Source organism: Podarcis tiliguerta (genome assembly GCF_965153285.1).
Source record: "Podarcis tiliguerta genome assembly, chromosome: 5".
NCBI classification, from domain to species: Eukaryota; Metazoa; Chordata; class Lepidosauria; order Squamata; family Lacertidae; genus Podarcis; species Podarcis tiliguerta.
In genome coordinates, this window is record NC_139538.1 from 95,733,221 (window position 1) to 95,757,959 (window position 24,739).

Genomic DNA, 24,739 nt, shown 5'->3' on the forward strand with positions numbered 1-24,739 from the left:
CATGACTTACTTCCAAATTTACTTGCAAATAAGTCCCCTTGACCTGCAAGATTTCTGTCTAAATATGTTCAGTTTGTGCTGTAAGGTTGTAAACCTATACATACTTACTTGGAAGTTGGATCCTTTGATCATCAGATTCGTGTCCATTTTAGAGGGCCTGGATGGAAAGGAGGACAGGGCTTCCTATACACTTACTGGTGGTGTGAATGAGAAAAATTCAACAGAGGTGGTGTTTGTCAGACCTCCATGATGATGCATGACTCCACTAGATGCATGACTGCTGAAATTCTTATCTGTGCAAAATACCCATCATTCTTGCCCAAACCACCAGAGGCGGATTTAGGGGAGTGTGACCCAATTGCCCACACTGGGTGCCAAGCTGAGAGGGTGCCGCAGGTAACACTGCAACAGTGGTGAGTAATTGAAGGCAAGAGGTAGGGCACGCGCCAAATTTTGGCATTGCACAGGACACTGCTGAAATTTTAAAGCCCCAAGTCCACCACTGTTACTACCTCAGTGTTTGCTGTGTACACTGAAAGGCTTCTGGTTCCTCTGATGTCACAATTTCCTTACCACACAAGAAACATGTGTCCCAAGAGGCCAGGTGCTGCTTGTGTGATTTGGTAAACAAAACACATGAGGAATCACATGCAGTGTGAACTCGTATTTGGAGTTGCTTGGGAGCACCATGTAGGTGGTGATCCTAACTGGAGAGCCTGTCAAGGAGGGTTCTAGGCAGGCAAAAAGGGGTTGAGAATAAGAGGAAAAAGGACACTTTGTAAGGTAAAACTTTGTCCTCCTGTAACAACCCCAAGGCCTGTAAACACTGAACAGCCTACTCAGTTTAGCATTAGGTGAGATATAGCTGAATATAGCATAGGAGTGTTGTACCTGCTTCTCTCCCAGGAAAAGCGGCAGCTCAGGGGGGTGCTTTTACTGTGCTATAGGTAAAGAAGGTTAAACCCTTCCTTCTTGCCTGCCATGGTCCCAGTCTGGGTTATCCCCGAGCTATTGTTTTCAAAGTAAAAACAAGACATCGGAATGCATACACATATTTATCAGTTAGCTTGGCACTGAGAAAATAATTATATGTTACCTGAGCAAATACAACAACAACAACAATCTTTATTACGGGCCAGAGACCCAACAAATCGTTACAAAGCAATACACAATTCATACAACCTACCTCCAGGTTAAACAAGCATTTTGTTCAGAATATAGGGATCATTGGTTCTTGCAACCTCCGATAAAAACTTTGCCGCTGCTAATGTTCTAGCATTTGTCCGGTCTTCTGATAGGAACCTGACATAGTGAGCCTCTGATTTTCCTGGGAAAGGTACCAGCAAGGGTATTATCAGTTCAGCCCTGGCTTGCTCATATTTTGCACAGTGCAACAAAATATGTTTTATGGAATCAATGTCTTGAGCACACGAGCAAAGTCTGTCCTGGTAGGGAACTCCTCTCAACCTGCCATCCAAAACTGCAGGAGGAAAGATGTTTAGTCTGGCTTTGGTGAAAAGTCTTCAATAGTTTGGTACTGTCAGGTTTTTAATGTAAGATGTTAACTTAAAGACATGCCCATATTGTACTCCTACTGCCAGCGGACTACAGACTGTGTGTGATCGAGATCGCAAGTCACTGTGTGCATTATCCCATAATCTTTGCTTTAACATCTTTTAAAGGTAAAGGTACCTCTGCCCGTACGGGCCAGTCTTGACAGACTCTAGGGTTGTGCGCTCATCTCACTCTAAAGGCCAGGAGCCAGCGCTGTCCGCAGACACTTCCGGGTCACGTGGCCAGCGTGACGAAGCTGCTCTGGCGAACCGACACCAGCGCAGCACACGGAAACGCCATTTACCTTCCCGCTATAAAGCGGTACCTATTTATCTACTTGCACTTAAGTGTGCTTTCGAACTGCTAGGTGGGCAGGAGCTGGGACCGAATGATGGGAGCTCACCCCGCCACGGGGATTCGAACCGCCGACCATGCGATCGGCAAGTCCTAGGCACTGAGGTTTTACCCACAGCGTCACCCGCGTCCCTTAACATCTTTTGCGTGCCTTCATAACCCAGGTAATACAGTTGGGGGGTGACGAACCAATAGAGATGGCTTTTTTAGTCATGGTTTTCTGCCATTTGCTGACAAATTCCTCATTGGTCAGGTGTTGGTACAAACCCTTCCCTAGATCAAACACTGAAATCCTGAGCCAATGTTTTAGGGCAGCCCACCACGCTTTAGTTGAAATTGGGCATTCACCAGCTTCTAACAGAAGTATGGAGTTGGGGACACAGTTGGGTGCCTGCAGCAGAGATCGTAGAAATTTTGCCTGAAAGCCATCTAGCTTTGGCAGGTCCCCATTATGCCAGACATTTGCAGCGTACAGGAGTTGGGAAACGGGTTTTGCGTTGAAAACCCTTAAGGCTGCTGGAACATATTTGCCGCCCTTAGTGAAAAAGAATCTGAGTATGGCTAGCTTTGTGATCTCCGCCTTTTGAAGGGAGGTTTGCCAGTGGTGCTTCCAAGATCCTGTATGATGGAGTGTGAGCCCTAGATAACTGAAGTATTTGATCTGATCAAGGTTATGGCCATCCAGCACCCATTTAGACCGGGAGAAGCTTCTTTCGAAAACTAAAATTTTAGATTTTTCATAATTAATGGAGCAAATAAGGTATTCTCAAACCTTCATCTCCTGTACTGTGTAAGATGAAGGAGAGAGAAGGAGTGACAGTGGGAGGTTTGTGTACATCAGACAACTGCAAGGGTGGGGTGGGTATTTGCATGGGAAGTGCAAGGGGTGTGTGCAAGGGGTGTGCTTAACCTCTAACTATGTATGCTTTCCACATATACACACACACACCCCTCTCTACCTGTCCAGCAGGATTTCCTCTAAGGACTTGGAAAGAAAGCAGATTAAAAATGTCCTTGGGTAGCTGACCCCCCAGAGGAGATTTGGAGGGCCAGTACCCTCATGCTTACGAGCAAGCGGGAGACCCTTATTTTGTACCCTTTACTTCAGTTTACTAAAAGAATGACTCCACTGTGTTTGCATTTTCTTCCCTGTTCTCTGCAACACAACAGTTTTACCTGGTGCCTGTGTGGTGCTGACAAACGTTTCCTGCTTTTTGACTGAACAGCCGGTTGAAGTTTTATTGTGTTTGTTATCTCATTAAAACTAGATTCCTACACATACTTGAAGTCCCGTTAAGATCAGTACCAGTTTCTTCTTGGTTGGGTTGAGTTGTGTGTTTCTGCTTCAGTTCACTTCTTCCATTTTGGTACTTAAATTTTCTATCTACATAGCTTGGTGAAGGTCATAGGAAACCCAGAGGAAACACTGTGACTTTGCACACTGGCTCTCTTTGGTTCCTTTCCTGAGCAGGCAAGCTGCATGAAGGTCTTTTCACAATTTTAGAATCATTTTACCATTTTAAACAGCACTTGATTGAAATAAAGGTAAGGGTCTTGATCTAGCTGTAGTAATTTGTAGCCCTGGACCAAGGCACCTGTTCCCACCCACATGTAATTCATCTCATAGGGTGCACTGGGAACTGGGTGAACCTTTCCATGCCCTTGTTGATGTGGGAATCCGCATTGTTTCAATGTGCCGATTGCCATTGTTGTCTCATTTGCTCTGTGTTTCTTTGCTGCTATTGTGTGCTTTGCTTAAGAAACTCGAGCCTGTGTTATTTAATATATTAATATTCTTTATGAAGAGCTAATTTATTTGAGCTGAATGATTCCCTGTGGATCATTCTTGCAGTTAAAAATATGTAGTTACTACACACCAGACTGTTGTCCAGTAGCTTGCCAGCTTAATTCAATTAAAGCTGCCATCTTAAAATATATTTCAGTCTAAGATCCAAAGCATTATACTCTTGGGATATAATCTCTGCTTGAGTGTGGATTTAGCCTAACATAATTCTTTGTTGTTGCTTCCTTTTACAGTTAGTTAATTTAATAGAAAGCAGATTTCATAAAACTGTTGATCATTAATGTTTATTGTGATTAACAGCTAATCATCCTTACCCAATAAACACGTGCACTGCTTCAAGCAAATACAAGATTTTGCTGTCTGTTTTATGCCAAGCTCTGGCTGTAATCCAGCCACCATTTAGACTTATTTAAGAGCCCATTCACATGACCCAAAAACTTAATGAAATAAAAATAAAAGTGGCACTGATACTTAGTCTTGTGACCAGGAGGGATCACCTTTCAGAAGTGTGAAGAGGCAACTGTTTTTATCCACAACTCCTCAGACTCAAACTGGAATAAAGCAGGCTAGGTAGTACCAGTAACTATTATCCTGGTTGCCTGTGGCAAATAAAATTGCTTCTCTGCCTAGACAAGGCAGAGATGCTTTTGAAAGTTGCTGGTGTGTCTGTGTGCCAAAAATGACCAGTACACTGCTAACTTTTGTGAGCTGAACTAGATTCATAGAGTTGGAAAGGACCTCAAGGGACATCTAATCTAATCCTCTGCAGTGCAGGAATCCCATCCAATTTTGAACGATTCTGGACCCTGCTTAGCTTCGCAAAGGTGCTAGCAGTTTTGTTGCTGCACCATTAGGAGACACATGACAACATGACAGAACAACTGAAATAGTAGCCTGCAACTCTCTTATTTTTCAAAGTGCATCAGAGGGAAAAGTATGAGGAGTCTCCCAATCTGAACCAGAGAGTGAACAGTTGATAGAATGAGTTGCCTAACACTTTCCCCAACTCCTTTCTCTCTTCTCTGCCTAACCTTTGAGCGGGAGATCTAGAGCAGTGGTGTCCAAACTTTTTTCAAAGAGGGCCGGATTTGCCGAAGTGAAAGGGGCTGACCAAAGTTGTTGAACTTTTTTTAGGATTGAAGTTGTTGGGCTTTTTTAGGATTGATGTTATTGAGATATTTTTAGGATTTTCCCTCAGGAAATAAACTGCCATGGGGGCCAGAGGATCACAGCACAGGAAACCTAGACATTAATTAGAGAATTCATAAAAATGATATGCAAGCTCTTTTGCTCTCTCCCAACTGTTACTGGCCGCATTTTACTTTCCTTGGTACCCTATAGTAAGCATGCAGGTTTAATTTAATATTGATATTTTTATCTTTAAAAAAAAAAGTTCTCTGAAACTTTAGCTTCTCTCAAGATGTTAAAGAATGCAAAATGTACTTTGCATATTAAAGTAGCCTGATATTTCTCAGAAATATCTCAGAAGAAACAAAGAGTAATTGGTGGAGGGCAGATTCATGTGGAGATAGGGCTCTCCCTCCCTTTTAAAGATCCAGATCAATAGCTCTCTGCTTTACATTTAAATAAGAGGTGTAGCTGACAGCCAGAGGAACAAAGGGAAAGCATCAAAGAGTTAACAAACATTGCAAGGAATCCTTTGGCTTTGTTTCATCTATCCATTGATGCAGGTTCTTTTATTTTTTTTAACTGTTGTGTTTGCAGTTTCTTTTTTTTTTAATGCCTACATGGCAACAATCTTTCTAGGCTGTCAAAAGGTAGTACTCATGAATGATACAAATTGGGCTTTATTGTAGAAGGTTTCCAAATTTTTATTGTGGAACATTTCCCTTCATTAGGCATTGAGGAAGAGTTAATTCTGGCAGTTCACTCTAAACAGTAATACTTGGCGTCAAATGCTATTAAGGAGATTATGTTATCTCTTAGGAACAGAGAATGCTATGGTCAGGGGTAAATTAATTTCCTAGGGTGCCACAGTAATTTTTTTCTTGTAAATGGAAACTTTCTAATTGGAGCCCCTCAGGAACAATATGCTGAAAACTGGACAGATGTTGTTCTCTTTTCATGATCCCATCTCCCCTCGTGTTTTAACTTGTTTCTGATTTTTTTGCAGGGGCATTCTGGCACTGCTTAGAAAATCTGGGAAATAAACTTAGGCTGAAGGATTTGCTTACCTAGACCTTTGGTGGGGCAGAGTGGGTGGGGGCAGTTATTCAGAAAGGGGGCTCTGCCCGCCTATCTGCCTGTTGCTTATTACTCACACAGGGTCAGTTTGGTGCTGAGGAAGAGACCCACTTCCTGACTCTTCCGGAGTCCATTCCCATGTGGGTAGGAAAAACCAACCTCCCATTTGCCTAGCCTTGGTCATCCCGCTACAAGGAGGCAAGCGAGAACATTTCTGTTTTAAGTCCACTTTGGGCTGTGATCTAGATATTTGATTTTTCTGCTGTTCCCATACCTGCTCTCTTTTTGCTGCAGCTTAGGGTTTTAATGGTATTTTTATGTACATCAGGACTGGGCAGACTTTAGGATTGCAGAATCTATTTTGTTTTCCCACTAGAATTCTGAGTTACACCAAGTGGATCGGGAAGGGAGACATAGAATGGAAGAACATGTTGCTTCAGAGCCCATTGTCAGCCCAGGAGTTTCCAGAACTCTTCTCATTTCTTTCTCCCGCCCCAGTTTCCAGCAGCCTAATTTAGCAGAGAGAGGAAAAAAAAATACCGTATTTTTTGCACCATAACACTCACTTTTTTTTCTCCTAGAAAGTAAGGGGAAATGTCTGTGCGTGTTATGGAGGGAATGCCTACGGGGGGGGGGGGATCTGCTGCAGTTGTGAGCAGAGGATCCATGGTTCCCCTTCCTTCCCTCTGTGACTCGCTTTGAAACAGCAAAGCGGGAGAAGAGCCGCTGAGTGGGGAGGAGAGAGGGACAGAGAGCCTGCTTCTTTAAAGGAGCAAAGCGGGAGGGGAGAGGAGCCGCTTACACGAGTTTGATTGGTTCCTTTAAAGCAAGCAGGCTCTCTGTCCCTCTCTCCTCCCCACTCAGCTCGCTACATAGCAGCAAAGTTTTTCAGCTTGCTAAGCCGGGGATGAGCGGGGAGGAGGGAGAAAAGCAGAGCCTGCTTGCTTTAAAGGAGCAAAGTGGGAGAGGAGAGGAGCCTTCTCCCCTTATACACCTCTTCTTCATTATTTTCAGCATCCTTCTCCACCCACCCCAGGCGTGCTTCTTCTCCCCTTAAACCCCTCTTCTGCATTATTAGCAGCATCCTGCTCCACCCACCCCACACGTGCTCCTTGTCCCTTGAGTGCTTTTCCTTCCCTCCCCACTTAAAACGTGGTTACAAAGCATGGATCCACATGGATCCTCAGGATTTTTGCACTGGGTCACCCCTAATTCACCATCAGATAACATAGCATGTCCATGGCTACATCTTGCACCAAAAAAATCACACACCCACTGTTGCCTGGGGCCACAGTGGTGCAAAAACATGGTTACAAAGCATGGATCCTCAGGATTTTTGCATTGGGCTAGTCCAAACTCACTGTCAGATCACATGTCTGTGGTCACAGCATGAACCACAAAAATCATATATCCACTGTTTTGTTTAGAATATTTTTTTTCTTGTTTTCCTCCTCTAAAAACTACGTGCGTGTTATGGTTGGGTGCATGTTATAGAGCGAAAAATACGGGTAATCCTTTTTCTCATCACCACTGCTAAAAGCATTGTGAGCTGGAAACAGTTGCTTATCCACTGCAGATCACTCAGACAGTTTCCTGAAGATCCATACTGATCTGCCCACTCTTGGAAAGGTGTTTGATGAATTTAATAAGAAATAAGCAGATAGGTGCCTTCTTTTTATTACAAGAGAAACTTGCAGAAAAGTCATGCAATGCTGAGTGCCTAGCACAGCTGCAACAAGGCGTGTCTGGAACTGACCCCTAAAATATGCTCTGGTGAAGCTTTTCTCCTTCTCTCTGATTCTAATAATTTTTGTTTTGTTTTTTAGGGTTTATCAAGGACTGAAGAACTAGAAGACAACATTGTCTGCATTGGATAGCTTTGTATATGGAAGGCATGTCAGAAATCGATTTTGAAAAGTTAGCTGAAATAGGTAAATTATAGATAGATCTATTACTGCCCATCAAGTGGTATCTTCTATATATTTCCAGATGATTTAGAAGACATTCTTCCCTAAGTGAAAAACTTTTGCCAGGATAGTGTAATATTTTTGAGTTACAACCGCTGCACTGGCATGTACCTTATTATCAAAAGCTATTAAGGTTGAAGGTTAGTTTAATACACACAGTTTAAATGAATTATTGGCATGTGTTCCCAGTGAAATTCTAGGCTATTGGAATAATGCTATCATCACATATTGTGGCACAAATGGGAGTCATTACTCTAAAGAGACAAGTATTGAATGAGGCTAGAGACCTCCTGATTGTGTGTTATCTTTTGAAGATGTTCCAATGAACATAACCATATGGCCAACTCATTAGGGGGCCCATCATTTTTTTTTGGGGGGGGGAATCAATTCTAACATATAATAATATAGAAATTTGACTTTTGAAAACCCTGTTTATTCAGAAAACATAAATTGTATCTCACCACTTATACATAAAAGGGAGAAAATTGCACACAAATCATTGCGTGTAAGAACAATCCTCTGTAGTTGGAAGCAGTATACCTTTGAGTGCTTGGATGCCTGGAACAAATGACAGCAGGTTGCCATCCCCACCTTACCCTGCTCATGAACTTCCAGAAGCATCTGGTTGGCTGCTGGACTAGAGGAATGCTTAATGTGACACAGAAATAATATAATTCTTACTTTTTAAACATACTAACAGTGTTTACCGGTCCATTAAGAAAGCATTGCCTATTCACTTTGATAAATGATGACATAAGCTAATATTTAATATGAGTAGATTTCCATTAGAGTTAATGCCTGATCATTTTTACATTTTAACTTTACAAAATAGTGTCTGTATAAAACTGTTTCTTCCTTGCTATTAAAATATGTCACTTTTAACATAAGTGCAATGGCTTATGCTTTATGCAATGTGAAAATTGGCATTGTTATAGTTAACTATTGTTGTATTAATAATTGTATGAATTATTAATTAAAAGTTAATGATTAATTTGTTATCCAGGATCTTTACACTGCTCTTTAAACTTTCTAATAAATGTGATGTGCCAATAGCATTAGTGCTGTTAATGCTAACCATCTCCTTCCAGAATTCTTTAGAAGGCCTGTTCACCAGATAGAAGTACCTGGCATCTGAATAACTGGAATATATTAATAAAGAACAGTATTCTTTTTTAAATTATTTGGTCCTGAGTTACTGGGTTGTTGTTGTTTTTTGGAAAATGTACCTAAATATGTTTTTTGCTTCAGAATTAAGGAAAGATGAGGCAGAAAATGCAGATCTTGAAGGGAGCCAGGTATCATTTGCAGCTGTGTCAAATGGTGATGCTGAAATAAGCCCAACACACCCATATTATGATGTGGCCAGACATAATATACTTCACCTTGTGGGTATGTTTGCTGAAAACCTCTTTGGCATCTTCTTTGTATTTGCAAATCATTTAATTTTTCTGCTTTAAGTTATTTAACCTGTAATAAAGAAATACAGTGCTTGGAGGATTAGGGCAAAAATAGAAGCCTGCAAATAGAAGGGAAAGCAAATGGGTGACCAGATCAGCCCCTCACTCGGACTGATCTCTGGCATTTTGCTTCCAATCCAAGCGTCGGACTGGGACTGGGAGACCAGGGTTCAAATCGCTCAGCCATGAAGCGCACTGAGTAGCCTTGGGCCAGTCACTGTCTGTTTGCCTCACTACCACACAGGGATGTTGTCATGATAAAATGGAGAAGGGGAGAAATGTGAGGAAAACAAACCCTGAACACTTTGGAGAAAAGGTGGGATGCAAATTAACAACAGCAGCAATACCCAAGGATCTTCCCACTTTGTGTAGCTTTTTCTCCTGTGGTGATAAGGCACAGACAAAGGGCTCATCTTTCCCCCAGTCAGGTGCCTAGGGCGACACACCCAGGGGCAGGGCCCTTAGGGGCGGGGCCTCTGGATTCTGCCTGCCTCCTCCCACTCAGCCGCCCTACAGCTGTGGGGGAGAGGCAGTGGTCTGACTGTTTAGGCAGCATGGAGCCTGCATGTGCCTAAGTCACCGCATCTCTCCCAGGAGACATGCGTGACTCAGGTGCGCTGCAGGCCCTGTGGTATTTTGTCACACCCCCTCCGTCCCTGCCCACAGTGTGAGTACTGAGAGAAGCTTTGGCAGGACCAGTCCCTTATTTAGAGGTTCAGCTGTTCACTCATGTGTTTATGTACGTATGTATTTTGGCTTATGCAAGTGTGTAAACAGAGGAGAGCATCTCAAGTTGTTCACACACAGAGGAGTGGGCTAAAGATCCTATTGAAGGTTTCCCAGCTTACGTGTGTGTAAGTCAGCAATCTTACTGGCTCATCAACCCTTGCATTCAGATGTAGGGTTGACACTCATCCTGTATAATACGGCACCTTCCTATATTTCAGTGTAAAATGCTGTGTTCTGTATTGATTATTAAACACAGTTTGTTCTGCTAGCCTCTCCCCCCCCCCCCCCCCCAAGTTAGGGATACTCTCCAAATGCCCGCCCCTGCTCCTATAGGGCATGCATTGGGAGAAACCACCTCTCACTTCTTTCACTTCCTTTTTTCTCCTCCCTCTCCTCATCCCACCCCAAAGGAGGAGCAAACCAGGCTGGGAGTGCAGGGGCCCATCAATAGATTCAGAAGCTCTAGCAACAAGCGGTTTTGTGTCAGTGCAGCCCAGAAGCCCCATTTGTGAACATGGTTATCTGCATGATATTTGGGAGAGGAGTTGGGGGAGAAGTAGCTCCCACAACAGCTTGTTTTTAATAATTGCTGATCCACTCTCAATTTATCTTACATCCTCCTATTAAACTTTTGTCCTCCAACATGTAAAGCTTTGCATTTAAAACATGTGCATTTAGAGTGAAATTATCACCCTGATAACTAAACTCTTGTTGGTTTACCAGGTGATGATAATTTGGGGAGAAAAGTGATTGCTTTCAGTTGCTGCCGTTTGCCTCCTTCCCATCAACTTAATCACAGACGGTTATTAGAGTAAGTCTTTTCTTATTTTCACTCATGTGTCAACAGGCAGGGCAGGGTGGGGGCTCCAGCCATTATAGCTTTCCAATCGTCAGCCGTAAAATCAAGCATCATTCACTTCATCATTGAATTATGCTCTTTCTTTGTATTTGAATGATCTCTGAACAAGCTTTTAATACTAGCAAGTCCTGTGGGGGATGTTCAATGTTTGGGCTTGAGCATACCACTGGGCACCTGTATTCCTTTTCTTCTTTAGAGCTAAAGAACCACAGTGAAAACACAGTGTATTTATTGGTGTGTTCTATGCTGCTTTTATTCCAGATATTTAAAGTATGCACTGGACCAGTATGTGGAAAATGATTACACAGTGGTCTACTTTCACTATGGACTGAACAGTAAGAATAAACCCTCCCTGAGTTGGTTACAAAGCGCCTACAAGGAATTTGACAGGAAGTATGTTTTCAAAATTATGCTTTTTTAAAATAAAAATTAAAAAATCATCATTATAAAGGCATAGTTTGGCCAGGTTTTTCCCACTTTTAATTGATTGCATTTCCATCCTGCCCGCCCCTTCCTGGGGCACCTCATAGCACACATTTGGTCTTCCTATTTTTGTCATCACAATAACCTAGAGCTTAAGCTGCCTTTGCAGAAAGGCCTGTGGCACTCATTCACAGAAGGGAGGAGGTCTAGATGAACTTTGTCCTATATGATTGAGGGTGGCATGATTTAAAACGGATTAACAATATTTTACAGGCTTTTGGCATATCAGAAGCATTCTGACTTTACAATTGTTGCACGGGATAGAAATAACATTACGAGGAGAGGGAGAATTGCGGTCTTTAGTCTCCATGGGTTGATGGAGTGCAAGCTGCTGGATCCCATAGTGATGTTTTCACTTCTGCAAGAAATTCGCCTGTCCCTGTCCTCATGCAGAAAAGTAGTGAACAAGCAGGAAGCTCCATATGCCTGGCTAATTGGTCAAACTCTAAGGCAACCTGCACCTGTTATTAGAATCCCGACCACCATGAACTTAGGATGCACAAAGGAGTATTCACTCCTTTGGATTTGCCTTGCAGTGCTACAAAGTCCTGGAAATCTTTCGCACTGGCATAGCACCACATCAATAACAGATTTAACCTATTTTTTCCTGCCTCCAACCACCCACAGCTCAACTGTCAGTACATCTTGCATAGCTCAGGTGTGACAGGTCTAGACAGAAGAGGGCTAAAACAAAGGATATTCAGGGTGGGGGTGCACCTAGCCCACCCAGCAACCCCTGTGACTACTATGAACTTGGTTTAAAAATACTTTGGGAGGTCGTAGCAGCACTGGGCAGGGCAAGGAAGGGCACTTGTTAAACTTGCTTTTGCCTTGGTGCTCCTCATATGGATGTGTGCGCATCCTAATGAGCTCCTCTGGCTGCCTCCAACATGTCACTATAAAGAAAGGTCTTGAGAGACTGAACTGCTTCCCCCAGGGGCTGTGCTGATCATATATCACTATGCTCAATGCCATATTCCAGGTATCTTTAAGAATGCGAAGTAAAATACTTAAAGGAAAATGATTAAGTTGGAAATTCATTTCAGTGTGAAACTTTCTTTTTTAATGAATGAATAACAGAAATTGGAATCAAATAATGGTTTCCGTCTCTTGAATTTCTAAAGATCTTCTCCCTTCTTGCTACCTTTTTTCTTTCTCCATTTCCCACACACTTTTTTTTCCATTTAGAGAGATTTTCCCCACCATTATTATACCCACAAAACAATTCAGATACTGGTTTGTAATGTAATCGCTGTATAATCTTCACCTACTTCAGTTCCATCAGGACTGACCATTTCTTCTTTTCATTTTACATTCAATTCCTCTGAATTAGGTGTACTTGAAATGAATACTGTATAATGTTCCAGTAATAAAAACTCCCCCCACATTCAATTGCAGCTCCACTCCACTACAGCATGTAACGTTCAGAAGTCTCCTAACAATTTAATTTTCTTTTCTGCAGGTATAAGAAAAATCTGAAAGCGCTCTACATTGTACATCCAACCAATTTCATAAAAATTATTTGGAACATTTTTAAACCTCTAATCAGGTACATATTGGTTTGCTGAAGACAATTTTGTGCTTAGCTGAAGGGTAGTTTGCTTTTTTGTTATTGTTAAGTGGATTTCTAGAAACATCTGTGTTATAGAAATCACAAGGTAAAAATACTTGGGGAGCCTGCCAATGAAATATATTATGGGTGATGAGGACTAGGCATGAGTACGTGAAATTATTTTATTTTATGTTTCCTCCTAACTTTGCTGTCTACTGTGTTCAGAGTTCTCACTCTTCCCACTCTGTTCCATTGCGCTCACTGTGTTGATGTCAGATACTTTCTCCTCTGTTACTTGCTGTCTGATCCTAAACATGTGTTGATGAAACTAAATCTCAGTGAGTTCATAATACTTAACTTCCCAGCATCCTAGAGTACTCCTGCCTCCTTCCCAAAGCCTAGTTAGCACTTTCCTAGCTGGGGGGGGGGGGTGAGAGGGCTCTAGGACCCTGCCAGAGCCTTGCACCTCCTTCCCAAAGCCCTGGGGCATCAGATAATGACTTCTCCTCCCACACAACAAGGCAGTGTGTGGCCCGCAGGTCCCATGTCAAAGTACTCTTGCAGCCCACTTGGTATGAAAACATGGACCACTCTGGTCTAGATCCTCTCCGTTAGTGTGGCGCTTAGGTACATATGGGATCTAGTGGAGTTCTTTTTGTCTTCAGAGCTCCTTTTGCTAAAGGTCCCCTCCCTGAGATTGCAGCTGGTGGGCTGAGATTCAGAGAACATGTGTGTGTGTGTGTGTGTGTGTGTGTGTGTGTGTGTTTAATGTTCAAGAAGTTTCCAAATCCAGAAACTTACAAGGCACCTGAAAAGAACTGCTTTCTTTCTTCTATTTCAAGCTGAGAGGAAGAATAGTTTAGAGGTTCATGGGGGTAGGAGTAGGTGTTGGGTGCCTTTTCCAGAAGTAGCGATTGGAAACACTCATGTTTATCTCCACCCCATCCTTGAAGTTGGCTTTTTCCAGTCAGGGAAAATTTTTCCAGTCCATACCAGTAGAAAGCAGCAAAACCATAAAACATTAATGTCAAGGTAGCAGATTCTGCAGAACAGGAAGCCCTCCTGAGGTGAAGAGCAAATTATTTAAGGCACTGCTACCATGGGTAACACAATCTGTTTTTGGTTGTTCGTGTGTGTTTCTCTTTTGGAATTCGCTAATAGGCTGGCATAAATGCTTCATTTTATCATAGAAGAGCATCCTGGAAGGCCTAACTAGGTTTGTACACATTGAGGATCAAGTACTGTAAAAGTACTTCCTTGGCAGCAGAAGCCAGCTCTTTGCGTTAATTAATTTCTTCTAATTAAAATTTCTGCTGTCTTCCGCTAGAGGGTGCTGGTGCATGCAGAGCTGGGCTTTCAATGTTATTCTGCAGAATAATTTACAGAAATGGGAATAATATTAATAGTATGTTAGCCCAATTTGTGCCTTATTTTCAGGGTCAAAGTAAGGGATACATGAAAGGGTACTCTCTCCGGGGCCCAGAGATCTGAGACTTTACTCCCATTACCATTAAGTTCTAGATCATGCTTGATTATGTTTATGGATACCCTATCCTATGTTCATAGTGTTTGGATCTTGTAAGGTGTGCTGGAGCCAATCAGAAGCAGAGTTTGAACAGAATGATCAGTATTTTGAACAGCGAGTTTCTGGCCCAAATCCTTCTCTACAAAAGGGAGAGTGTGCTGTTAATCTAGGACGTGTAGTTCAAGAGACAAAGAGATTTGTGCTTCCCTGTGTCAAATGCTCTTGCACAGACTGCCAGCCGCAGAGTCCCATGCGCATAGGGACAACTGTGGGAGGGACAAAGCATCATGATAATTTGGGATATTGATCCCAAAAGCAGCGGGAGCCAATTCTGCTGATTTACAGACCCCAAATATCAGTGAGCACACACCATACAGGAGTGGAGTGCTAAGGCTATTATTATCCTGAGTGAATGTAGTGGAAACAAATAGGCAAACATTTTCTCAAATTTTGATGTGAATCATCCCAGTATCATAGAATTGTAGAGTTGGAAGAGTCATCTGGTCCAGCCCCCTGCCGTACAGGAATCTCTGCTAAAGCAATCATGACAGATGGCCATCCACCCTATGCTTAAAAACCTCCAAGGAAGGAGAGTCCACCACCTCCCGAGGGAGACTCTTCCACTGTTGAACAGCTCTTGCTGTCAGAAAGTTCTTCCGTATGTTTAGTCAGAATCTCATTTCTTGCAACTTGAAACCTTTGGTTCAGCTCCTACCCTCTACAGCAGGAGAAAACAAGCTTATTCCATCCTCCGTGTGACATTCCTTGAGATATTTGAAGATGGCTGTCATATCTCCTGTCAGTCTCCTCTTTCCCAAACTAAACACACCCAACTCTCTCAACTGTTCCTCATAAGGCTTGGTTTCCAGACCCTTAATCTTTGACACTGCCAAAAATGTTCTTGGAACAATTTCAGCTCAGTCCCGTTGAATATTGGACAAACTGCTTCTGACACTATCTTTAAAAAAGAGAGAAGACTGTGTTGTGCCTCATCAAATTTGTCTGTAGCGTATGTTCTCACAGCAGTACCTCAGGTTAAGTACTTAATTTGTTCCGGAGGTCCATACTTAACCTGAAACTGTTCTTAACCTGAAGCACCACTTTAGCTAATGGGGCCTCCCATTGCCGCCACGCCGCCAGAGCACGATTTCTGTTCTCATCCTGAAGCAAAGTTCTTAACCTGAAGCACTATTTCTGGGTTAGCGGAGTCTGTAACCTGAAGCGTATGTAACCTGAGGTACCACTGTATGGGAAAAGCTCCCAAGCTTCTTTCCCATGCCCCTCTGACTGCAGGAACCATGTGGAAGGGGCAGATAAGATCATTTCTGCTTGGGAAGTGTATCCCTTTGTAGGGATCAAAGTTCTCGCCAGAAAAACAACAACATAAAATTATTCTTGCAACACATGTGGGGTTGTCAGAGAATTCCAATGGAAATGGGAGTGGAAATTCCCAGTGTTTACTTATTCATCATGCATCTGTAACAGAAACCAATCCAGGGAATACAGTTGGTATTCATTGCTGTTTTCATTCCACAAATGATATATAATTGGTAATTCCCCTCCCCCCTAATTTGCATTGGGTTTCCTTTGCATTGAAAAGAATAGTGTGGAATCTCCTAATAAGAGCAACATTAATTGGCTTTCATTGGAATCAGAGCTGCAGCAGAATAGAAACTACACAACCAACACTCACACCTACATCCAGATATTAGCAGGAGCAGGAAGGGGGTTTCCATTCTGTCAAGGCAGTGAAGAATTGGACCTATGGAAACTGCTGCCATACAATTTAATCTTTCCATATAAAGCAAGGCACAAATTGCTTTTCCAGCAATAAGGTCTATTTTTTTCACTTAACTATTGACATAGAAAGCTTAACAGAACATACTCTTTCCATACATTTTTAATGCTGCATTAAAATAAAGGTTTTTGTTTCCCTCTCGAAACAATGGTTTCTATATCTATGCAAATAGCAGTTACATTAGGATGGAAGACAGTCATTTTTATTCAAATTGGACTCAAGCATGGTATGTTTATGTTTGATCAAATGAAAATGGATGCCTCTTGTGCCTCGGCTGCTTTAATCATAGTCCGCTTTTGGCACTCACGTTGACATTTAGGTTTCATAATATTAAAGTTACACTTTCAGGAAATATTCCTAATTCCTGTGTTTGTATAAATTTTCTTATATTTTTAGTCACAAGTTTGGAAAAAAGGTAATCTATCTGAATTACCTGAGTGACCTGAGAGACCATCTTAAATACGACCAACTTAAGATCCCTCAAGAAGTTATTCGGTATGTAACACGTTCAAAACAGTCCTTAAGCTTCTTCTTTAAAAAGGGGGGGGGGGGAGAGGTTTTATATTAAATTGTTTTCCTTTTTCAGACAACTTCACTAAATTTCTGTCTGATTAAATGTTTGATATACCTGATCTATTCTTGGTTACATGTTATCGTACAAAGTGCATTGTCACCAGTAATAACATCTAAGAAATGTTGAATGATTCACCACAGAGAAAGTAAATAGGTATCTGCAGGGGTTACACATGGGCCAGAATAGCATTTGGGCTGTAGTTATTCTGTGTTGAAAAGGAAAAGGAAATTCTGCCTCCAGTAATCCAAAATGTGCACCGAGAAAAGCTGTTTTTTGCAACTTCTTCAAATTACTGACAAACTGTGTTCCTACTTTACTTATTTTACTTCATTGTGATAAGATATGAATGTAAGACGAGCCTGCTGGATCAGAGCAATGGCCCATTTAGTCCAGCATCCTGTTCTTGCAATGGCTGACCAGATGGATGGCTGTGGGTGCCCACAAGCAGGGCATGAGCATGACAGTACTCTGCGCACCTGCAATCGCTAGCAACTGGTGCTCAGACGTAGAATGGTTCTGACCCTGGAGGCAGAACATAACCATCGTGGCTAGTAGCTGTGGACAGCCTTATCTTCCACTAGTTCAACACTGCACTGGGTGAAGAAATACTTTATTTTATCTGTCCTGAATCTTCTGGCCATCAGCTTCACAAGTTCTAAAGCTAATGACTTTCCTCTAACCACTCTCACTATGCCATGCATAGTTTTATAAACTTCTATCCTGTCACCTCTTACTCGTCTTTTCTCTAAACTAAAAAGTCCAAAATGCAGCAACTTTTCCTTGTAGGGGAGTTGCAGAGCACACTAAGCCCCTGCATTAACCACTGGCAACCAGCTTCTTCTCTGACTTCTGGTTTTTCAGCAGGGATTACTCACACTTTCAAGCCTATCCAGCCATAAAGGCCAGAAGCCTCAATAGATTACCAGTGGAGTGTTCCAGCTATTCTCATGTCATCAGAACTCCCAGTTGCAGCCATTGTTATTTTCCTTAAAGAACTTTGAATCTCCAGATGAGGGAAGTAGCTATAAAATGCTTTGTGACAGTATTTTACATGCTTTGGTTGACTGACAGAAGCTGGTGTTGCAGATCAGATCAGAAGCATCAGCCACTACCCAGAGCAATAAAACAAACCAAAATGTACTGGTGCTGCATCACTGTTATATAAATGGGTTTTTGTACTCCACTACGTAAATATATAACAATTAAACGTTCATATATGCCTCCCTGCTTAATAAATAACCATGCAGTTAATGTACAGGAGGAGTTATACTTCCATCTTGTAAAAGTGACAGAATTACGATTTTAACTCAGAGCTGTTTTGCAAACAGAGGCTGCCAATCTGGTTCCCTAGCAAGCGTTGTGTCTATGTATGCTAAGTGTATTTGTAAATACAAGTATGCCCATGCATGCTTGTTGTTACGACTTTAAATATTCAAATGTATGTGTACACTATCTTAGCTGTCCACTTAAACAATGGCGGTGTATGATATGGCCCTTTGGTCCAGCCTTCAACAGTGGTCACCTTCCCAGGTTTTCTGCCCAGAAGCTGACCTCCCACAACTGAGGAAATGAGAGAGCCGTGTGCAGTCTAGAGGTTCACTCTTCCTGATGTTCAAAAGTGTGAGGTGTGTGAAGTCAAAGAGTGCTAAGAATTGCAGTTGCAGCTGCCATGGTACTGCGTTTTCTTTTGCTGCTCCAGAAGTATTTGGAGGAGAGTTGGAATGTATTGTTGTTAGAAGCCTCCAATGCCGGGTTGCCAGAGTAGGCACCAGCGGTTTTTTTGTGACAAAACAGCCAAAGAATATTGATTTGACCTTGACAGAAAATTACAAAAATACGGTATATCCGGAGATAATTTGGCAGCCCCCCGCCCTGAGATTTTTTCTGCCTTGGGGCCTCCACAGGGTTTAATCCAGCACTGGGAGCCTCTGAACCAAAATGCACAAGCTGACTAGTTAAGCCTAGTTAAACAAAAGAATTTGCTCCTGCAAGATGTGGTTATGGTGGACAACCAGGATGGCTTTTAAAGGATGGGGGCTATCAGTGGTCTCTAATCCTTACCTCCAGGATCAATGGCAATATGCTTCTGAATATCAGTTCCTGAAGAGCACCAGCGGGGAGAGGGCTGCTGTGCTCATATCCTGCTTGTGAGCAGCTGGTGGGTCACCCTGAGTACAGGACGGTGGAGGAGATGCGGCTCCCGCCTGATCTAGCAGGGCTCTTCTTAAATTCTTTCTCATCTTACTCTTGTGCAGCTTTAATGACAGAAAAGAGGGAGGGCAGGACACACGCAGTTGCCATACAACCAGACAAGCAGGACACTGTTGTGCTCTCTTTCGCATGATCTTAAAGGGCTAAAGGCATTTTATTTTATTATTTTTATTTTATATTTTATTATTTTAATTGACTCAGAATATTTATAGATCTTCCCCCCTTTAAAAGAGCTCGGGGCAATGGATGTCAAAATAAACAGGCAAAATACAACACTCTCCCTCCTCAAGGTCATTGCGAGAACCAAGATTCCAGCATTAGTGCTGCAGCTTTCAAACTACAGTGGTACCTCGGGTTAAGTACTTAATTCGTTCCTGAGGTCCATACTTAACCTGAAACTGTTCTTAAGCTGAAGCACCACTTTTGCTAATGGGGCTTCCTGCTGCTGCCGCGCCACCGGAACACGATTTCTGTTCTCATCCTGAAGCAAAGTTCTTAACCCGTGGTACTATTTCTGGGTTAGCGGAGTCTGTAACCTGAAGCGTATGTAACCTGAAGCGTATGTAACCCAAGGTTCCACTGTAAAACAAAAACATTATTTAGACCTGAAGTACCCATGAGAAAAGTATTGTAGCAGAGTTCACCTAGGCCTTGAATCCATATAGACCCAATATGGCTGCACTTTTCCATGCTTTAGGTGGTTAATCTCATCTAAGGTAGGATTACCATACATACAGAATGGAAACAGTGTCTGGGCAGGAATCACTTCAATGTCCAGGAAAATCTGGACGTATGACAACCCATGTCAGAAATTTCATTTTTTTGTTTTTTGTTGAGATCTTTGGTGTCCAGAGATTTTCACTTTTGAAATATGGCAGCCCTAATCTAAGGTGTGTCTCACAAATATTCCTTAAAATATGTTCTTTAAACAAAAAATAAAAACCCTAACCTGAAGATAAACAGTAATGTTAAGGTATTCCATATTGGTGCAATACAAAAGAATACCAAGTGATGTCATCTATCAGATAAGATGATGTGTACTTCAGCAAGTGGGGAATTGAGAATAGCAAGTGGTACATTTTGTTGATATTTTATGTTTTAATATTCTGTGAAGAGATTACGGTCTGAAATTAAGATTTCAATGTGATTGAACTTCTAGAACTTGTTATACGTCTTTGTAAGTTTTTCTTGAGAAACATGAATGATTCAAACATCATTCTTGAATATTATGTGTACTTTTCTCCACTAGACATGATGAAAATCTTCGGACTAAACAAAAGAAAAAGCCACCTACTGCAGTGAAGATCCCTCCACCAAGACCTCCTCTTCCAACCCAGCAGTTTGGTGTCAGCCTCCAGTAGTAAGCCACACAATTTCCTTCATATGCTCTTGGGAAAAAGGAGTTTTCTTTTTACTCAATCTGGATGAGTCGCCATGTGTTTCTTTGTTCTCTTTCTCAGTCTCTCTTCCTCACAATGCTTAAAACTCCTTCAGTTATGAGTGCCTACATTACAACAGAGAACTCAGAACATTCATGGTCTACGGTTTCTCAGAAACACATTTATTTTTGAGACGTTAAAGAAAGGAAGGATAAGGAAGACTGTTCTTAATTATTGTGAAATGACTACATACTGAATGAAATCATAAAGTACTCTGTGGAATGCCATCTATAGGAATGAGAAATCCCATGCATTTATATGTGAGGCAAAATCATTTTTACACTAGTACATTTTGTTAATTATGTGTGGACCAACCCCAGCTGACTTTGGAACTGGTCTGGCCTAACTAGATTTCAGACTGTGTTTGGATTGGGTTCCTGACTTTGATGCCACATTGCCAGATCCTGAAAGCATCCTTTCCGCGTGGATTTATCTGCTGAGGGACCTACCAAATTGAGTCATGCAACTAACTGGGTCTACTAGACCCAAAATTTGTAAACAACGTGGAATAAAGTCACTTCTGGGGCCCTGAAGTGTAAGCTTCATTAGTTTCAAGGTAGATCTGCCCCTGCATTCCTTATAAAGAACCAAATTTATTTTTATTGTAAAGAACCAGAAAACAGATGCTGTTTTGCAGGTTTGGATCAGCCACAGAAATCCATCACTGATGAGGGGGCTTACCTCTGTCTTCATCTAGGACTGCCACAATTCATATGCCACCGGATAAAAACCCCTTTCCTTCCTATTCATTCTTTTTTACCGCAAGGTGGTAGTAAAGATTTGCTTTCTTGGAAAGACCATTACGGACCCCTGTGGAATACAAGATTAGTTAACTACAGAAATGTTCCTGGTATCTGGATACTACAGAACGGATCAGGAACATTTCAGAGATGAGCTGGGTTATAGTTTGATTACTCATCGCTTGCTGAGTCACAGCTGAGCGTGTGAACAGACTCCATTGAGCAGCATGGTGCTTGGAAATGCTCTGAATTTTCATTCATTTGTAATTTATTTGAGATGGCTTATTCACACAGGACGCAATGTCGCAGTAATCAGTTGATTCAAATATGAGCTGTCCCTGTAAGAAAATGGTATGGAAACCCTGTGAGAAAATTGTTCAGATTTGTTTTTCTTTCCTCCAACAGTCTCAAAGCTAAAAACAAAGGTGAATTAATCCCACCAGTAATGAAGCAGACGGTGTCCTATCTAAAAAGGAAAGGTAAGGATTTACTTTGGCTTTAGACAAAAAAGATTTTGTGATAAATATCTGGGATGGGGAGGGAATTCCTGCAGTAAGTTTCCAGGGTGAAAAGCAGCTGTAGGGATGGAGTGGATCAGACCACAGAGCCACGTGGGTGCAATGAAAGAACCCAAAATGCATTCTGTTCTAAGCATCTAGCTTCACTGCTTCCTTGAATAAAGGCCCTGTATTTACAGTGGTCTGAATATTTATACAACACAATTACCCACACACTAGTGCGCTAGTGACTTTTTGCTTATAAGGTCAGGAAATGGCAAGTGAAGCTCTCTTCACATCCTGGGCTAAATTGTTCCATTGATTATTAAGTAGAACTTCCCGTAAGAATCAATGAGGAACTCTGCTTCCAAAATAGAAATGTCTGTAGCCAACTCTCCCTTCCCTTTGCATATGCTTTTAAATAAAAGAGTTACATACACATACCTGTCAGTTGGACTTAGGACTGTGATTCCTGGCTACTCTGTTAATGCAATGTTGTAAAATATGTACAGTGGTACCTCGGGTTAAGAACTTAATTTGTGCTGGAGGTCCGTCCTTAACCTGAAACTCTTCTTAACCTGAAGCACCACTTTACCTAATGGGGCCTCCCGCTGCCGCTGTGCCGCCACCGCGCGATTTCTGTTCTCATCCTGAAGCAAAGTTCTTAACCCAAGGTACTATTTCTGGGTTAGCAGAGTCTGTAACCTGAAATGTCTGTAACCTGAAGCGTCTGTAACCCGAGGTACCACTGTATATGTGTTTTTCATGTGCATATTGCTGATTAAACACAGGAGCCATTCCCAAGTCGTTAGTTTCTGCTCACGTGCTATTAAGTAGCCCACCCTTGCTTTCATTCTGCTCTTGGCCCTTGCATCCACGCCACAAAATTTGTCTTAGAAAGGAGCAGGGACTCCTCCGCTGGTTATTTAGAAAGGTGCCTGTATCCTCCTTGAGCCTTCCTTCTCAGAGCCAACACTGTCATTCTTTCTCTGCTACCCTTTCATACTTCTGAAAACCCTGCATATCAGCAGTTTCAGTCAGCCTTCTGCGAATCTCACAGAATCCTTCCATCCCTTTGCTATCAAGGTGAAATCGCAGGGCATCACTCAGCTCAGCAGTTACCCTCCCCCCCGCCAAGGGTGTAGTGGAAGCTGCTTTACCACTCAATGCTTTGAGTATCCAAAATGTGGCAAATGTCAACATTCATACCTGAAAATTGGCAATCTCAGGCAAATTTTGTGAACATTAGCATTCCCTGGTGTTGTCTTCATTTGTTGGGACAGCCCTCAACAGCTTATGTGACTGTCAGTGTTCACTGGTGCATCCTTTAAGTATTTGGACCGTCACAAATTTCATCTGGGGTTGTCAACATGCAAATGTCATTTGCTTGTTTTCAGACATCCACAGTGGTGATGTATTTCTTTATTTGGTGCATTTGTTAGCTGCTCAGCCAGCAAAGTCCTGTTATAGATACAACTCAGAACCACTGTGTATATGCGGTGTATACTGTATTTGTATTTCACATTTGAATGTGGGTTAAACTGACATACAGAAAAGCAGCAAATGTGAAGCAGGTATTAGATTGCTCCCATTATGTTTCAGATACTTAATCATAGTGGTAAACATGGGCTTATTTTATTCTCACATCACTCCTTTTAAGTAGGCTTGGCAGAGAGAGAGAGAGAGAGAGAGAGAGAGAGAGAGAACCAGAGAGGTCACCCATTGAGCCTTTGGCCAGAGGGGAGATTCAAGCCTCATCCACTCTCGTCCAAGTCCAGTCTTAGGGCAGGCTGGATTTGGATTGCATATACGTAAATATTTATTTTCCTTTCCTGTGTCAAGGATGGGGGGGGGGGTAAGCATTTGAAATTACATTCTTAAATGTACATTTTGAAAATTCCTTATTATCTTTGAATGTATGAGAACTTATGCCAGTATTCTGTCCATATCCAGAGTTGGAACTAGAACTGCTTTGCTATGTACATGCAGTTGAGAGTAAATCGCACTGAGCGCAACAGGATTTCAATGTTTGGGTGTGTTTGTAGGGTTTTTTGTTTTGTTTTTCCCCAGACTTCTTTATTGAAAGTTCAAAAAGTACATAATTATATGTGCACAAAACATGATGAGACAAAAAGAAATAGCACCCGTGTGGACAGTGTTCTCGAAGCTACCAACTTGAGTTTGACCAAACTGCAGGGGGCAGTGGAAGACAGGAGTGCCGGGCGTGCTCTGGTCCAGGGGGTCACGAAGAGTTGGACATGACAGAAGAAGAAGAAGAAGAAGAAGAAGAAGAAGAAGAAGAAGAAGAAGAAGAAATAGAAGAAGAAATAGAAATAATAATAAGGGGGAACCCAAAACTTTATACTTTACAAAGTTGTTATTGTGCCTCACCAGATCTTAAGCTATTACAGTATTTGTAAGAATGGATTCAAAATATCATTGAATTTGTCCATTGCAAGTCTGTGTTTATATGCAAGTTGTTCAAATGTTGTGAGTTTGTATAAGTCTTCAATCCAATCATAGAAGGGAGCTGCATTTTTATTTTTCCAATTCATCAGTACCAGTCTTTTTGCTGTGGGAAGGAGAGTCCACTCGTATTGTCCTTTTGTAAGGTTCCATGTGCTGGGTATATAATTCAAGAGGATATTTTGCTCTGTAAATGTAAGGTTGTTCCATACAGTTCTGTTGATAGTTTCAGCTACCTTGGGTTTGTTGGAATATGTATAATGCTAAGGCAGAAGGCTGAACTGCCCAAGGCTATTCTGTATGTCTAGCCAGGAATTTGAACACAGACCTCTAAAATCCACACCCAGAAAAGCTCGTGTTCAGATAACCAATCAACCATTTTGTATATTTATCTTCCCAAAAGACCAAAGGATATCCACTCACATCTCAGGCTGCCTGATTAATGCGATCTCTGATATGAATAATAGGTCAGACCATTATTTCATATCTCTTTGCTGTAGTTAAATGTTGCTCTGTCCTCGAGAC

At 41.9% G+C, this 24,739-nt stretch overlaps 1 protein-coding gene across 2 annotated transcripts in view; it reads left to right on the forward strand.

Moving 5' to 3' along the window:
- LOC310677695 (rho GTPase-activating protein 8-like) overlaps window positions 1–24,739 on the forward strand; it is a 38,404-nt gene that overhangs the window by 1,536 nt on the left and 12,129 nt on the right. For both annotated transcript variants that reach the window (XM_083440871.1, XM_083440872.1), the window contains exons 2-9: window positions 7,744–7,848; window positions 9,133–9,273; window positions 10,794–10,881; window positions 11,191–11,322; window positions 12,875–12,961; window positions 16,684–16,782; window positions 20,322–20,432; window positions 21,657–21,730. In XM_083440871.1, coding sequence (XP_083296997.1) covers window positions 7,803–7,848; window positions 9,133–9,273; window positions 10,794–10,881; window positions 11,191–11,322; window positions 12,875–12,961; window positions 16,684–16,782; window positions 20,322–20,432; window positions 21,657–21,730 — 778 coding nt within the window. In that variant the 5' untranslated portion in view covers window positions 7,744–7,802. The remainder of the gene's footprint in view (window positions 1–7,743; window positions 7,849–9,132; window positions 9,274–10,793; window positions 10,882–11,190; window positions 11,323–12,874; window positions 12,962–16,683; window positions 16,783–20,321; window positions 20,433–21,656; window positions 21,731–24,739) is intronic.